This window comes from Malaclemys terrapin, chromosome 10, assembly GCF_027887155.1.
Source record: "Malaclemys terrapin pileata isolate rMalTer1 chromosome 10, rMalTer1.hap1, whole genome shotgun sequence".
Classification (NCBI taxonomy): Eukaryota; Metazoa; Chordata; order Testudines; family Emydidae; genus Malaclemys; species Malaclemys terrapin.
This window is the reverse complement of record NC_071514.1, coordinates 39,593,788-39,611,124: the sequence shown is the minus strand read 5'-3', so window position 1 is coordinate 39,611,124 and position 17,337 is coordinate 39,593,788. Positions and strand designations below refer to the sequence as shown.

Genomic DNA, 17,337 nt, shown 5'->3' with positions numbered 1-17,337 from the left:
GGGGTTGGGTTCTGACCCATCTCCCGCAAGGCATCACAATGTAAGGAATCTGCTGAGTGGTCATAGTCCGAGGGTGGCAGGTACTGAGGAGTGGGTCAGGCAGACAGGGCATCTTGGGGACCAGGAAGGACAGTGACCTTTGGAGATAGCTGGGTCATGACATCAGGGGTAATGTCCATCAGCCTGTGATCTGTCCTATGACAGCAGGGCTGCGTGTCTCAGCAGGGGAAACATTAGAAGCATCCAGGACCCAAAACACCTCTGCTGGCCAGATGCTATTTTGGGCCTGTGATCCTGGAGGTACTGGCACCCATGGAATAGGGGATGGACAGGGTGTCCCATTGAGAAGGACATGTGGGTGTCTCCAAGGAGGAAGTCACATGGGGACAGGTAGTATCTGGCAGGAGGGTCATGCTCAGCTGGGTGGTGAGTCTCTAGAAGTCTCTGTGATGTCTAGAAGTCTCCAGTACGGGAAGTAAGACCCCAGCAGGTAGCACCCGAGGGGCGCATGGGGTTCCTCAGCATGGGAATGAGGGAAAGGGGAATGTTGTGTCAAATTAGAATCACAGAAATATCAGTCTGGAAGGGAGCTCAAGAAATCATCAAGTCTGTCCCCCGGTGCTGAGGCAGGACCAAGTAAACCTAGACCAGCCCGGACAGGTGTTTGTCCAACCTGTTTTTAAAAACCTCCAGCAATGAGAATTCCACAACCTCCCTTAAAAAAAGAAGAACAGGAGTACTTGTGGCACCTTAGAGACTAACAAATTTATTAGAGCATAAGCTTTCGTGGACTACAGCCCACTTCTTCGGATGCTGTAGTCCACGAAAGCTTATGCTCTAATAAATTTGTTAGTCTCTAAGGTGCCACAAGTACTCCTGTTCTTCTTTTTGCGGATACAGACTAACACGGCTGCTACTCTACAACCTCCCTTGGAAGTCTGTTCTAGAACTTAAATACTCTTATAGTCAGAAAGTTTTTCCTAATATCTAACCTAAATCCCTTTTGCTGCAGATTAAGCTCATTACTTCTTGTCCTATGTTCAGTGGACACAGAGATCAATTGATCCCAGTCCTCTTTGTAACAGCCCTTAACATATTTGAAGACTATTATCAGGTCCTCCCTCAGTGTTCTATTCTCAAGACTAAACATGTCCAGTCTTTCAACATTTCCTCATATGTCAGGTTTTCTAAACCTTTTATCACTTTTGTTGCTCTCCTCAGGACTCTCTCCAATTTGTCCACATCTTTCCTAGAATGCAGTGCCCAGAATCGGACACAATACTCCAGCCGAGGCCTCACCAGTGTGGAACAATTGCCTCCTGTCTCTTATGTATGACACTCCTGTTCATAGACCCCAGAATGACATTAGTCTTTTTCACAGCTGCATTACATTGTTGACTCGTATTCATTTTTGATCCACTATAATCTCCAGATCCTTTTCATCAGTACTACCACTTAGCCTTGCTGCCTCCCCCCCGTAACAATCTAGACCACATTTCCCTAGTTTGCTTATGAGAACGTCATGTGGGACTGTCCCCAAAGCCTTATTAAAAATCCAGATATAGTATAGTGTGATATTTGGATTAGATTGCAAGCTCTCTGAGGCTACGGACCATCTGTTTCTTCTGTCTATATTGCACCTAGCATGTAGGATCCCAGTCTAAGATAATATTGCAATACAATAGAGCCGGGGAGACCTCGTGCACCCACACACACCCCCTGCTGGACCCTATCCCCTGAGCCCTGAACCCACCAAACCTAGCTGAATCCCGCCACGTGAGGGTCACCCCATCCCCATTACCCAGCCCGCTTACTTATACCCATGACTGTCTCTACTTCCCGTATGGGTGATAGACCCTCACCGCTTATCGACTGTTTCCTGATCCCGCCCACCGGTTACCCACCCCTCATTGGGGACATTGCAGTCTGTATATACTATGTGTGCTGCCCAGCCCCAAAACACCAACATACCCCTATACTCTGTATGTTACCCCCAATGACCAATAACTGACACTTCAAATTTTCTGTATCGTTATTTTTAAAATATTCTCTAATAAAATTTATTTCTGTCCACCGTGTGCCGTTGTAGTCATCTTTCAGTGATCTCTTTAGAATAGAAAAGACCCACAAATAAGTTAAGTCTCTAAAAACACTGGTGTTAAAATATGTCACTTCCTTAAATGCATATTTGCTTGTGTTACAAGTTTTCCACCCCCTGGTTTAGAAGTAATGAGTATTATTTATTGTAATTAGAACAGGTAACAGTTGAGTCCCATATTAGAAAGGAAGAATTTTAATCCCCTCCCCCCTCTCTTTTAAGATGTGTTAATGAAAAACTGCTGGTAAGTCTGGTTTCAGATGTCAACTCTGTAAAACGTCCTAAAAAATTATAAATGTATCTAACTTTTTTTAAACAAATGTGATGGGTATTTCCAATATTAATTAAGGTCATGCAAGAGTAAGGTGCTGCCTGTAATCCTAGGTCTTCAGAGGTAGTAGAGGCTAGTCCTAGAGGATGGAGAGCAATTACTCCCTAGCCCTAAGGGGTGGGGTCTAAGAAAAGCATATTTTCAGAGCAACTGAAGACACTCCTCAGCCCTTTGGGATAAAAATCACCATTTTCAATGGGACTTTCTTACCTCCATTCCCCAGTTCCAAAAGGTCCCAAAATTTAGGAAAAGTGGTTTCCTCTAACAGTGGAGTAGGTTAAGCACAGATTAGCTGTAACAAGTGCAGAGGCCATGGATGGGTGTGGGAATTTCTTCTCTGAGATTGCCATGTTTTCAAGTGGTCCAGTTGCACCATTCAAAGTTGGAGATGTAGGGCTACAAGTTCTTGATCCTCTCCCCTGTATCTCAGCAGCTGGGTGTAGCCTGGGAAGAAGGTTAGCAAGTACAGAGCTAGAGGTCTGTATGGTCCCCATCCCTCCCCATCAATCCTCAGGAGGGAGAGGGGATGCAGCTGGGGAAATATTCTGAGCCTACATCTCAGCAAGAGGAGATAGTGATGTAAGAAAGCATGGTTCTCCCATCCTTGGAGCATGCAATGAATTTTGATATCATGGAGTGCACTATACATCACATCTTGATGGTTACAGACTTCCACAACTAACCAGAGAACCTGCTTAGAACATTGCCTTGAACCTGCCTCAGCTATAGTGCTCTGCTGTATAGGAAGTCACTTGAGCCAGACCACCGTGGTCCAAAGTGGCACTTTAGGTTGGGTTTCTGCATTGTAAGAGGCTGACCCTAGCTGGAGTGGGGTCCCATCCAAGGCTCTAGTCCCTGAGAAAAAGGAAGAGCTAGCTAAGAGAAGTGACTGAGGAACCAAGGGGACTAGAAATTCAGGCAGAACTGACTGTATCAATGGGGAAAGCCAAACCAAGAGGCGCACACATATACAAAAGGGAGAAAGCTGGGAATCTGTACTGCTAGAAGGAAGTTGGGGGTTAAACTAGCAAGTAAATTGTGTATTAGTTGCACTGTGTTGGAATAACAAGAGTTGAGGTCATTTTGAGGCAGCCTGAAGCTGAGAGGTAATAATCAGTTGGTCAGCTCTCAGATTTTGATGTTTGAGGACAGTATTTTCCCCCTACCTACCCACAGAACAAGACCATTTTAAAAGAAAACTGCATGATATGAGGACTGGGGGAGATTGAAGAGTCAGTCTTGATCTCCTATATAGGGGCAGGTTTCAGAGTAGCAGCTGTGTTAGTCTGTATCTGCAAAAAGAACAGGAGTACTTGTGGCACCTTAGAGACTAACAAATTTATTAGAGCATAAGCTTTCATGGACTACAGCCCACTTCTTCGGATGCATAGAAGTGAACATACATTAAGGAGATACACACACACACACCATGAGCAAGTGGGAGTTGTCTTACCAACTCTGAGAGGCCAATTAAGTACAAGAAAAAACTTGTGTGTGTGTGTGTGTGTGTGTATATACACACACCCCACACCCCTCTCTATAGATGTTCCATTCGATGCAGCCAAAGAAGTAGGCTGTAGCCCATGAAAATTTATGCTCTAATAAGTTTGTTAATCTCTAAAGTGCCACAAGTACTCCTGTTCTTTATATAGGGGCAGTTGCTAAACTGTTTAGAAATTCACACTTTGCCATGCTATAGTAGGCTACTGAGAGAATTTGAAGGAAACTGCAAGTATTAAGTTCTAGTATCTTCTCTTCCCCAACCCCAAGACAACTCCAAAAGAAGGTCAAAGCAGTAGTTTTTAGAACCATGGTTAAGGTCTCATTTTACTATACATAGGAAAATTCTATACCTTCATTGCAAGTCACTCTTCCCAGGACAACTACTGCAACTTTGCATGCTTTTGCTGGTGTGTTAACCCTGTAGAAAGCCATCTTCAGCTAGACAACAATGGAGGCAGTAAAACACTCCACCCCAATGCCATTCAGCTACAGGGAATCTTAAGAGGAAAGTATTCTTTATACAACAGCAAAGTTCTACTCCTTAAAAAAAAACCACACACACACAAGGAAATGTGACTTTACAAGCAAAACCAGTATAATATAATGCAGTTGACATCTCCCTACTTGCAATACCATTTGAAAGTGTTAGCTTCCTTTGCATCGAGATATCAGCACTTTTGTTCCCCCTTCTCCTTACTTTGTCTTTCAGTGTCAGAAAACAATGCGTAAAAGAACCCCCATCTACAAACTGAGTACAAGGTTGATAGCTCCAATACCACATTACCACAAATTCAATATTTAAAGACTTTATTCTCTCTACTTTGGAGTGCGAGAGTGTACATGTGTCCAGCACAACTGTTCCTACTGAGGCATCAGCCTTCTGTATATCACCGATTTGGCATGCAAGAGTTAGAATTATGATATAGCCAATATATGATGGTTTTATTAAAAAGTGAGATGACCAGGTTCATTCAGCCTGGAGGCCAGACCACGTGTGAGTCCAGGCATACAATTATGACAACTTTTTAAACCACGGAAGTTTATTAGTTTGCCTTATACAAGGAGCTGTCAGTGACATTACAGTTATCACCTTTAGGGTTAGTTACAAATCTACTTCTGAGTTTACAATGTAACTTTGATGTAATGACAAGTCAACCACCCTTAGTCTAGTCTCCAGCCCCAGGGAATTTATAGCTGGGGGGTGGGGTGGGGGAGTAAAGGGTCACTAGTCAGCCACAGGAAAACTAAAGCCTAACAGGTAGCGCTCTCTCGTCACTAATACAGTTAACTGTAACCTTGGTCACGTGCAACCTGTAACAGAGCTTATGATGCACAGGATATAGTTACTGCACAGTACATCAAAGGTATAGTCAAGTTAAACATAAGGGGAGGGGAGTAAATCAAACAATATTGGTCCAACATGAAAGGCTTTTCAAGGGCAAAGTTTACAAGTAACTACTCAATTTGGTAAATACATTTGCCCTGACAATTATACTGTGTGTAACCCCATCAGCAGAGGCTGAGCACATCTGCTGGGACCCTCTTTAGAAGCATTTACGATGGACAATGGATGGGCCAGACTCATCGTATTCCTGCTTGCTGATCCACATTTGCTGGAAGGTGGAGAGAGAAGCCAGGATGGAGCCACCAATCCAGACAGAATATTTACGCTCCGGTGGGGCAATGATCTTGATTTTCATCGTGCTGGGTGCCAGGGCCGTGATCTCCTTCTGCATTCGGTCAGCAATGCCAGGATACATGGTGGTACCGCCAGACAGCACCGTGTTAGCATAGAGATCCTTTCGGATATCAACGTCACACTTCATGATGGAGTTGAAAGTGGTCTCGTGAATGCCACAGGACTCCATCCCCAGGAAAGAGGGCTGGAAGATGGCCTCTGGGCACCGGAACCTTTCATTCCCGATAGTGATCACTTGGCCATCAGGCAGCTCATAGCTCTTCTCCAGGGAGGAAGATGAAGCGGCTGTGGCCATCTCCTGCTCGAAGTCCAAAGCGACGTAGCAGAGCTTCTCCTTGATGTCGCGCACAATTTCCCTTTCGGCCGTGGTGGTGAAGCTGTAGCCTCTCTCGGTCAGGATCTTCATGAGGTAGTCAGTCAGGTCACGGCCAGCCAAGTCCAGACGCAGGATGGCATGGGGCAGGGCGTAGCCCTCGTAGATTGGCACTGTGTGGGTGACCCCATCCCCAGAGTCCATGACAATACCAGTGGTACGCCCAGAGGCATACAGGGACAGCACAGCCTGGATGGCCACATACATAGCTGGAGTGTTGAAGGTCTCAAACATGATCTGCGTCATCTTCTCTCGGTTGGCCTTGGGATTCAGGGGGGCTTCAGTGAGCAGGACAGGGTGCTCCTCGGGGGCAACCCGCAGCTCATTGTAGAAGGTATGATGCCAGATCTTCTCCATGTCATCCCAGTTGGTGACAATGCCATGCTCAATGGGATACTTCAGGGTGAGGATACCTCTCTTGCTCTGGGCCTCATCGCCCACATAGCTGTCTTTCTGCCCCATGCCCACCATGACACCCTGGTGCCTGGGGCGTCCCACGATGGAGGGGAACACAGCTCGAGGAGCATCATCCCCAGCAAAGCCAGCTTTGCACATCCCAGAGCCATTGTCAACAACAAGGGCGGCGATTTCTTCATCAGCCATTTTGATTTAATCTGAGATAAACAGTGAGGGGGACAGAGAAGGGTTTGTCAATATCTGGCTACCCTTCCTATGAGCCCTACTTAGATTACACGGAGGCAAGAGGATAAGGATCCGTGTTTAGAAAGTAACACGAGAGCCTGGGAGCAAGGCTGCAGGTCTGTATGGGGATGTCTCACCTGAGGGAGATCCCAGCCGCTCACATGACCTGGCTCGACTCCCGGCCAGGCACTCAGCCAGGTTAAGTGATTGTACACTAGGCACTAGCAGCAGCCTAGGCAGGGGAGTTTAAATCTGAGCTAGTTAAACTGGCGCAGCTTTTGCACTCCAGACAATAGCTGAGCCGGGCGAGTCTGGGGAATCCCGAGGCTCATTCTCAGCCTTCCTCCCCCCCCACGAGTAGTACCATGTTACGTCATAACCGAAGTGGTTTAAGCGTGTTCACACGAGGGGTTTGCGCCCATTGAGCTGGGCTGATTGCAGCTCGTGTCGGGGGGGAGGGGCGCCGCTTGCCACATCCAGCCCATAGCACCCAGAAGGCTGGACACGGCCAGCCACCTCAACGGCGGAGATCCGCCACGCCCTTCCCCACCACCCCGGTACCTGCAGCGGCTGCCCACACACGCTCCGGCACTGCTCAGCTTCTTCCCTGCGGCAGTCAGTAGTGTCCGCGCCCAGCACCGCTTTATCACCACCGGAACCGGAAACCCGGCCCCGGCCCCGCGCGCCCATTGGCTGCTGGCGATAACGGCCCGCCTACTCGTCCCAGTTCCGCTCCTTTCCCGAACACTTTCCGCTAGCTGATTCCGCCTCCTGACAGCTACTTCCGGTCAGCGTTCTCTCTGCGGGGGGAGGGGAGGCGAGTGGCGTAGCTTCCGCTATGCGCCCCGCCCCCTCCCAGCTCCGTTTCCGGTCTTGCTAAGGGGGGCGGGGGAGGGGTGACGGTCAGAGTCGAGTGGCTGCGCGCGGGCCTGCAGCGACCCGCTCCCCTCGCTCTGGAGGAGGTAATGGCCCCTCTGATCCCGCTGGTGGCAGGGCTGGGTGTGTGGTCCAGGTAGGGGTGGGGGCTGGGTGTGCGGGCAGGCTGTGGGGGCTGGGTGTGTGGTAGAGGTGGGGGTGGGGGCTGGGTGTGAGGTAGAGGTGGGGCTGGGTGTGTGGTAGAGGTAGGGGTGGGGGCTGGGTGTGTGGTAGAGGTAGGGGTGGGGGCTGGGTGTGTGGTAGAGGTGGGGCCGGGGGCTGGGTGTGTGGTCCAGGTAGGGGTGGGGGCTGGGTGTGCGGGCAGGCTGTGGGGGCTGGGTGTGTGGTGGAAGTAGGGGTGGGGGCTGGGTGTGAGGGTAGGCTATGGGGTTGTTGTTGAAGGGCTGGTTATGAAGGTTTTGGAGAAGCTGGTTTGGAGGAGAAAGGGGTTATGGGGGCTAGTTATAGGTGGTTTAAAGAGGCTGTTTGGGAGGGAAAGGGGTGGTTATGGGGGCTATGTCAGAGTTGGTTTTGTGGGGCAGGATATGTGATTGGTTCTAGGGAGGCTGAGGGAACTACTGGGGATCTCTGTGAGGAGGGGGTTATGAGTGTTGAGGAGGAGCGGGTTGGTTGGAATGACTGGCTCTGGGTTAGTGGGATTTGTGTGGGGTTGCTTACTGGGGAGAGGGGTTTGGGTATGGGATTGGTTTTTGGGATTTGAGAGACAGGGTATGGGATTGGTTAGCGTGACTATGGTGGGAGGAGTTGGTTGGGTGACAGGTTATGGGTGAAAGCGATTAGTTAGGGGGCTGGTTTAGGGAAGTAGGTTACAGTGGCCTGGTGTGAGAACTAGATATAGAGGGGATAATAAAAGCTTGGGGGAGCAGAAACATTCCATAGTGGAGCCTGCCTGAAAATATAAGGAGCGTTCACAGTTTTGTTTACTACTCCTTTTTAAAGCCTCTCATTTCTTTTCAGAGGAGCTTGAATTGTATACTTTTCAGCGTTTTTTCTGTTTCAAAATGTCCTTTTTATAGCCCCACCCAAAACTGCCAGAAGCACATTACCAGTGTGGTTTAATTACAATAATTAGATTTTGTTAAAACAAAGAAGGAAGGTTTAAAAATTCAGATGGGAAGACTTTTTCTTTAACTGCTCTTCTAGGATGGAAATCCACATGAGGCTGGGTTACTGCACGAGAACGTGAAAGTTAAACTGAGTAGTTTCACTGACCAGAGTTGGTTGTAATTCAAAAAGTTAAGCAAATACTAATGCTGAAAAGAAAATCAGATGTTAAAACTATTTTTAATTATCTAAAGTAGTAATAGCAACCCAGATGGAGAATTAAAAAAAAAAATTGTATCCTGATCTTGTACTCTTTGTTGTAAGTATCTTTATTTACTTAAAACACTCAGAAATGTTGACTATCTTTTTACAATCACATTAATACCTAATTAGGGTGTGGTTACTATATCTTTTGTTCTGGAATCATAGAAGATTAGGGTTGGAAGAGACCTCAGGAGGTCATCTAATCCAACTCCCCTGGAGCCCTTGGGTTTCACATTCATGTCTAATCCAGGAGAAATGTATGAATCTTGGTATAACCTTTCATGCATTATTGTATCAGAGCTGTGTGAGACACATTGGAACCGCATACCAAGGCTGTGTTTCTGCATCTGAGGTGTGTTTACCTGAAGTTAATCACATACCAGTCACTTCTTATTGTATTGCACATGAGGCATGTATTAACTGCACACCCTGTTGTGTATTGCTACATCTGAGATATGATAGTTGACATCCTAACATGCCTCAGGTGCAGCGCTACACAATAAGATGTGTTGTGAGAGTTGTATACACATGCCTTAGGCACAGTAATACACAATCTGGTTTGTGTTTAATGTTAGAATCCACATTCCAGTTCATTGTTATTGTACAAGGGAGATGTGTATGTATTATAACACCAATGCCAGGGTGTGTATTGTGCCTGAGGAATGTGTGATGCCCTAATCGCATGCCAGATGATGTATGATTGTTACTGACATTTGAATTGTGTGTTGCTTCACTTTTAAGCTAAAGGATACATTGGAGCATGATAGTTAAGAATGCTGATAGACCTGTCATTGGAATGATTTTATTTATGACAATAGTTGCTTAATACAGGAAATGATTTGCTGAGAAAAATGTCTCTGGTATTGTAACTTGCACAATTTAAAATCAATTGTATTGTATAGTGTTTGCAGAAGATATTGTTGAATCTCTTTAAGGAGAATCTAGGGTCATTTGAGGTCTTTTCTCTTATTTTGGAACTGTGTGGAAATTGCATCAATTAGTGTATTTGATTTACCTACAGAAATGTGTTTTCTTGCGTTTAACCATAGAGCATTAGCAAACTATCCTCCTTTTTAAGGACCTGGTGTTGGTTAGATTGCATACCACAGTGCTGTTATGTGGGTGGAAGGAGGATTTCCTTAGTTTGTTTGCTGGCTGCCTTTCCTTTGTTTCTTGTACTTTATTGACTGAGTTCTGATTTACTGGTAAGTCTTGAAGGGCAGCTACTTAGCAGTTAGATCTACTTACATTTCTGAGTTCTGTCATAATGCCTGGAAATGCACATTCTCCTTTAGCCTTTGAAAAGTAGGAGCACAATTGTCCTCCCAGGATTTGCGTATTATGTCTCAACTGTATACCTGGTTCTAGTCAGGTCTGCTAGTCTCTGTTCAAGAGGTGCCTAATACTGGAAGAGCAAGGGATGTTGTAGATCAAAATGGAGTGCTAACAAAGCCCTGTGCATCCTCTAATTAGAATAACAGAGAGTGTCCCAGCTTGGGATGTTAGGTGTATTGGCAGAGTTGTATGTGGAGAAGGTGGGGTAAAGGTTTCCCAGTGACTAGCTATTTGGGGTAGGATGATCTTTACTTTCATGGCATCCAAATTACTCAGAAGAGTAACAACTGCTAAAAGAGCCCTGTTTTTACTAAGATCTCAGGGAGCATGTGGAACTTCTTTAAAATCATGAGGGCATGAAATAACCTGCAAAGACAATAGTATTTGGTACAGGATTATAAATACATTTACTTAAAGAGCATGCACTTAGTGAAATTATTATGATGTGCAATTCCTTCAGATAGTGTATGGAGTAAGATTGAAATCTAAATTTTAAAATCAAATGCTTTAAAGGTAACTAGTAAAACTTGCGGGAGAGGGGTCAGTGAAGAATATGCTCTTAGGGCAGGGGACAGTTTGCAGTTTGTAAAAGCAATTCAGGTAAGCAGTTTGCAGTTTGTAAAACTGAGGTTATGTTGTCGTGTGTTCAGTTTGAAAATACAATTAAACACACTGAAAATGGAGTGCAAGTTTGAGCCTGAGGCTGCAAAACTCTAGGTTTACTATTTCATGGTCTCCTGGACAGGAAAGAGGACTGGCTTTGCAGCCTGCTTATCCTCGGACAGGGAAGAAGATGAAAGTGTGTTATATTCATACAAATATTTATCTATCTTTTAGGTTCTATTGATCTCTGAAGGTCAGGGCTTGAGCCCTGCTGGATAGAAAAGCTGTCTTTTCACAGCCATGCTAACTGCGGGATGAAGCTAGAGGCTGTCGTTGAGCAGCTGCAGAAGCAGCAGCAGCAACAGCAGCAAGGTCCTCTGCAGATGGATTCCAGAGAGAGACAGCAGAGGCAGATGAGAGAAGCCCAGCTGCTTTATACTCAGCAGCTGGCAGCACAGCAGGCTGTTCTAGCAGCCACATCTGGCAGGGTTTCGGGCAGCCAAGCACTTGGTCCTTTGGCTAAAGTTCCACCTGTAGTTGGGGCCACCCGAGCTTTTGATCACAGCAGTGTGACCTCAGAGCCGGAAGATGATGAAGAAGAGGATGAAGAAGAAGAGGGTTTGGAAGATGGAGATCTTGAGGAGGACACTGAAATGACTGGGAAAGATGCCTGTTCTACTTTGAAGTATTTTCATTCTCAGAAAGTTTCCCATCACAACCAAAGAGTGGCTTCTACTTCGAATCCTCTTCCAGCCCCGGAACTTCAGCGGGGACAGCAGGAAAAGGACGGACAGGGTAAAGACACTACTAAACAATCATATTCTGGTTCCCCATCTGGGCGGCAGACCTGGAGAATGGATGAGCAGCTCAAGCAGGTCAGTTCTGACATCTCTTCTCTATGAACAAAGGCTCTTTCTTTCAAAAGTGAATTTAGTACTTGTAAAAGGGGCTATATTTGACAGCTCTGGGGGTGCAGCTCTCTAACTGTACATGGAAGAGGTAAATTAAAGCCCCTTATCTACATGTGTCAACCCTGATCAACAAGGGTCACTGCTAGAGGTGAAAAAGGAGTTTGGTCTTCGTGGCTCATTCATTCTGTCACCTTTCTGCTGAGACTGTTAGCATGGGGCTAGTTAGTACCAGTTGTTGTGATTAATTTTGATATAGGCACCTGTCTGCTTGTAACTGACTTAATTTATTTCACATTGACCGTCCGTGAGCCCTCAGGTAGTAAAGATTTCCAGTTGCTATGAAGTTGGCCAGAATTTGAACCTGTGTCCTTGTGGGGAGAAAGTCCATATCCCATTCCTGATCATCTGAGCAGCACAGCCATTTTGTATTTCATGAGTGGATGGAAAGTGACTGACTTGCTTATTGAATAGTTACAGCAGGATGTTAATATTGGGTTTGTATCAATAATTACCAGTGCTTGAAGCTATATGCCAGTACAGCTAAGAACTCTTCACTTTACTGTGTGCTTCATCATATATGGGCATTTCCTTAGTGTAGTGCTAGGGTGCTTTATAGAGTTAAGATTAGCTCTGTTAGGTATAGGAACAGCCCGTCGGTGGGTTGAGATTGGTTCTAAGGTTTAGGTGTGGGGGTTGGATTAGCTGCTCTTTGCTACAAGCTATAGTGTGGGTGAGCTTGGGTAAGGGTTCCATTAAGTGCTGTTAAGGTGGGTTGAATTAACTCTGCTGTGAAAGTTTATTTGGCTATAGACAGAGAGTTTCTCCCTTGGAAATCCTGTGAATAAGTGGGAAGATGGGAGCTCCTTAGTGATGACCTATGATAAATCATAGACTTCTGAATGTTTGCTATGAGCACTGACAGTTCAAAGCCTGTCCCCTAGATACTGTGGGTCAGAGACAAGAGGGCTTTACATCATCATGGGTTTTTTCAGTGGGGAAAGATTCTTATTTGACCGGCATAACATGACACAGCTCATGGAGTATCACCCAGTAATTTCTGCATCAAGCTCATATCCTGATTTGCTAGCTTCCATGTTGATGCACTTGGCAGGATTCCGTGAAAGTTGCCAGGTCAGTGGTAAATGGGATTCCTGACTCTCCATGCTGGTGAGCACACTAACTAAACAACTGTAGGATCTGGCTGCATGCCAGCTGATACTCCAAAGTGCTTGTTGCTCAAGAGGGGCTAATTTGAGTGAGGAGTTATTCAGACTGTTCTCAGGAAACTAGGTGGATATGTCATTTAGGTGACTAGGTCTTTGGAGAAATTGCTTCAGAACTTGCTAGGCTTTCTAAACTGGAGTATAGTGGTTGAAGGGAAGACTAGTTCCCTTTTTCCAGTCTCTTGATATGACATAGCAGTCAGGGAGCTAACAGCACAGCAAGGCTTCTTGGTGGTATATTGTAGTGGCCTTAAAAAATGAAAACCTGGAATTGTAGGCTCCTTTGTAGTAGCTGCTGATCATGTTGAGGTAGAGGCTTGTATTTCTATGTTGACTCAGAAGACTGTTTTTGTTTCTGGCTTGGCCAGTGCCTCATGACTTGCTTTGTGCTTCGGTATAATACTTCCGTATCTTGCAAGAAATTATGGAGCTTTGTAAGTTAATAGGCTTGATTCACAGCCCTATAGCAGCCCCTTTATGCCACTCTGACAAACCATAAGGGCTACCAACTTGCCAGCTCTGGTGCTCAGGTAATACCTCCGGCATAAGATTCCCCAGGTGGTATAAAGATATTGTTACAGCTCCACCCTGGCTTACATTCTTGCAAGCTCTCATTGCTGTTGTACTTCAGCTGTCCTCAGCTGCCATGTGACCCTTAGGCTGGGTCTACACTACCCGCCTGAATCGGCGGGTAGAAATCGACCTCTCGGGGATCGATTTATCGCGTCCCATTGGGACGCGACAATCGATCCCCGAATCGGCGCTCTTACTCCACCAGCGGAGGTGGGTGTAAGCGCCGTCGACGGGAAGCCGCAGAGGTCGATTTTGCCGCTGTCCTCACAGCGGGGTAAGTCGGCTGGGATATGTCGAATTTGCGTATCTTAAATCAACCCCCCCCCCCCCCCCCCCCCCGGTAGTGTAGATGTAGCCTTAGGGTCTGTTGCAACCTCATGTAGTTTTGGACCTGCCAAGTTTGTTCTAGAATCTAAGAAGTGTAAAAGGGGGTTTACAACTAACTTTACTCCCCACCTCTGTGGCCTTCCTGACTGTAGTGTTGCATGGATCTCTGCTGCATGCATGAATGTGGCCCAGTGTTTGTAAAGCACTTTGACACGCACAGATGAAAATCACTATGGTTGTGTAAAATACTGTTGGTGAATCATGCTTGCTTTGGGTAGGGTAAGTATCAAAGGTTGATTGTTTGTGCTCTCAGTTGGAGTCTCCATATAGGAGAGTGACAATTTAACTGCAAGATGATAGGTTCTGTCTGATGCTAGTCACACTTAAGGTACAGGTAGTTTTACCACTGGCTTCAAATGAAATAGGATCAAGTCAGTAGCAAGTAGCTTGTGTGGTGATTTCTGAATGCAAGAAAGAGCAGGCAGACATTTTTCTTCTGCTATTTAAATGATTTTGTTTTGTTTTGTTTTCCTGGTGAGGTAAAATACCTTAAAAACACATGTATCTGTCTTTTTATTTAACTAACATGCAGCTTTTAAAATGATTTGTGCTGGCCTTTTTAGAAGCTTCAGAATATTAAATATGTCATCATTTCATCCTCTACCATTTACAAATGTCTTTCTTCACGCCCTATTTTTTAAGATGTAAGTTCAAGCTGAGATTTGTTTTGCTTGCTTGTTTATGCACCAGCATCATTAGTGATGTTGGCACAACATTGGGAAGAGGAGCTGATTAAATGATGCTGTGACTGCAGCAAGCAGGGATAATAATTTTTTAGGTTGTGGAGCCCAAATGTTTTTAAAGTGTGTACAAATTTTAGCAGAGGTATTTTTAACTGAACAACAAAGTAGCAGATAATGGGTACAATTTTCAGAAGTGCCTAACTCCTATTGACTGTCAATGGTACTTAAGCATAAGTCACTTATGCATTTTGAAAATGTTATCTTCTGTTTTAATACTGTACAGATGTTGAGCCTGGAGGGACATTCACCAGCAGGATATGACCATTTTAGGCTAGATGAGATTTTTGGGGTAAACTTTATGACAATCTCATGATATTTGTTGGTTATATTTAGCTAGTTTTTTGCCATTAATTATGGATTGGAAAGTCATTTGTATTGCTTCTCTTGATAGTGATTTTCTTTTTAAAATGGGGTCTTCTGAAAATTTTTGACTTCATAGCATAAGACTGAGATCCTCTGGAAGGGACCTAATAGTAGGGCGGTAGAAAGATGAATACCAGCATTGATGTCTGGCTACTTTTAGAGACTTATTCAGCTTTGGACAGCCAAGTAAATAATTGTAGAACAAGCCAGCAGACAAAAGAGCTGGCTCAGCTTCTGACACGGGCGATGGGAATCCTGTCAGCACAAAACAAGGAGGGAGTGTTAGCTGCTTGTCAAGGGGTTGCAGTTCCAAAAGAAGGGCAGAGGGATGCGGTAGGCTCAGTCTCTTCTAGCACTGCTCAAGTCCTGTGTAAAGCCATCAGCTCTCCGACAGCCGAGGTTTCCCACTGCTCCTGTAGAAAGGAAGATGTGGGCTGCCCATCTTCATCTGAAAAGAAATGAGATTTTAATTCTGCGGGTGAAAATGTTGCTTTTAGCAGACGGTTGGATGTGAGTTTGTCTAATTTTAAGCATAGCTTGGCAGTTTCTTTGGTTACTGGGAAGAGCCTCACTGCTGCGCAGATTGCAGCCAGTTCAGTTCTGCTGCTGCCTTTCCAGTTCAGGTCCCAGAGAATCCCCTTCGAACTCAGGCTGGTATGCTCAGCATCACGCTATACCATTGCTATACCACTTGGATTGTAGATATCAAAGTGTATACATTAGTACTTATATCCCTTCATGGGCTATAAATAATAAGGCCAAGATTTTCAAGTGCCTACTGACCTTGGGTGCCTCATAACACTTTAAAAGGGCCTGATTTTCAGAGGGTTGGTGCTCAGTACTTCTTAAAAATCAGGTGTCTCAGGTTGTGTACCCAAAACCACTAGTAACTTTTCAAAATCTTAACCGAAACTTTTAGAAAGATATTATGTGTTTGCAAAGAGAAGCCCACTTAGAGTGATCACTATAAACTGGCTCTGGGAAAGGGTGGCAGAAGTTCCATGGGTGCTGTGTTGCTTTAAATATAATTGATGCCGGGGTACTATTCAGAGGGGATACCTGGTAATCTAAAGGGATTGGAAATCATGGGAATAAACAAATTGTTTTATATGCTAAATGCCCTGCACCTTATTTGGAGCCCTCAGTGCACACTTCTTAATATGGATTTCTAATTCCACCTGTGGGTCACCTTTAAAAAGCTGTCATGTAATGGAAAACAATTTTCTCTACTAGCAACTGTGTGTATGGCATGTTCATTTAGTTCCTCTTTATTGCAAAGAACGCTTGCATGAAAACAAATTATTTGATTCTTAAGAATTTACCTGCTTTTTCTTCTTTTGAATTCATTTATTCCCCATCTGAATTCCTTATCCGCTCTTAGCTGTGCAGATGACTGATGTTGCACCACATCTGAGGTCACCATTGAAGTTGTAACTTAAAATGGGAAATAAGCAGCCGGAGCAGATAAACGTCTCAGAAACAAAGATGCTATTTTTGTCCTAAATTATAGAATAGAAGAAGACAGAAAAATAATTGAAATTTACTCTGTGGCCAGGTTTTCAAGATTGGGTGTGTACAATTGCATGCACATATTTGGATAAATCTATGTGCACTAGTACCTGATATTCATGCACAAAATCAGGTATTTGTGCATATTCATGGCCTGTTAGATAACAAAATGATATACCCAATATACAAGCATAATTGCATGCATAAATTTACTTTTGTACAGTTGTGCTCACCTGATATCCTTTTAAAATTATCTAGGAGAAGTCAGTGTGTCTTGGTCTTCGTGGTTCTATTGGCCCTGTTATCTTTGAGCTGTAAGGCAAAAGGGTTTAATTTTTTAATTGGAATGTTCTGATCCAATTTCCAGGGAGCAGATTTGGGGCTGGTTTATATCCCATGCAACTCCATCTGCATGGGATTATAAATTCCAAATTTGGCTCAAGTGTTTGCCTCTAACAATGCCTGTAGCTTGTTGTTCCAGTGCTACTTTACAGGTGTACTAGTTAGACTAGGGGTACATCTATACTACAGCTGGGATCGACGCTCTGAGATTGATCCACCGGCAGTCGATTTAGCGGGTCTAGTCAAGACTCGCCAGATCAACAGCAGATCGCTCTCCAGTCAACCCCTGTACTCTACCCCCGATGAGACGAGTAAGGTAAGTTGACGGGAGTTTCTCCCGTCGACCCCCTCCCCCCACCCCCACAGTGTAGACCCCGCAGTAACTCGCCTAAGGTACATTAACTCCAGCTATGTGAATAACGTAGCTGGAGTTGCATAGCGCAGGTTGACTTACAGCA

The 17,337-nt window shown here is 45.0% G+C and overlaps 2 protein-coding genes across 3 annotated transcripts in view; one reads left to right on the top strand and one right to left on the bottom strand.

The window, feature by feature from the left end:
* Positions 1–4,722: 4,722 nt before the first annotated feature.
* LOC128844800 (actin, cytoplasmic type 5) lies at positions 4,723–7,294 on the bottom strand. Its single transcript, XM_054042797.1, has 2 exons — positions 7,208–7,294; positions 4,723–6,618 (listed from the first exon to the last, which is right to left on the bottom strand). Exon 2 carries the CDS (start codon positions 6,605–6,607, stop codon positions 5,477–5,479), a length of 1,131 nt encoding a protein of 376 aa, XP_053898772.1. The 5' UTR covers positions 6,608–6,618; positions 7,208–7,294; the 3' UTR covers positions 4,723–5,476.
* Positions 7,295–7,407: 113 nt separating this feature from the next.
* ARID3B (AT-rich interaction domain 3B) overlaps positions 7,408–17,337 on the top strand; it is a 47,945-nt gene continuing 38,015 nt past the window's right edge. For both annotated transcript variants that reach the window (XR_008446536.1, XM_054042793.1), the window contains exons 1-2: positions 7,408–7,608; positions 11,063–11,703. Coding sequence is in view for 1 of the 2 variants with exons in the window: in XM_054042793.1 (XP_053898768.1) it covers positions 11,143–11,703 (561 nt within the window). In the remaining variant the exon portion in view is untranslated. The remainder of the gene's footprint in view (positions 7,609–11,062; positions 11,704–17,337) is intronic.

Coding starts and splice junctions, on each gene's coding strand:
- LOC128844800 (XM_054042797.1), bottom strand. CDS start 6,607: ATGGCTGATGAAGAAATCGCCGCCCTTGTTGTTGACAATGGCTCTGGG.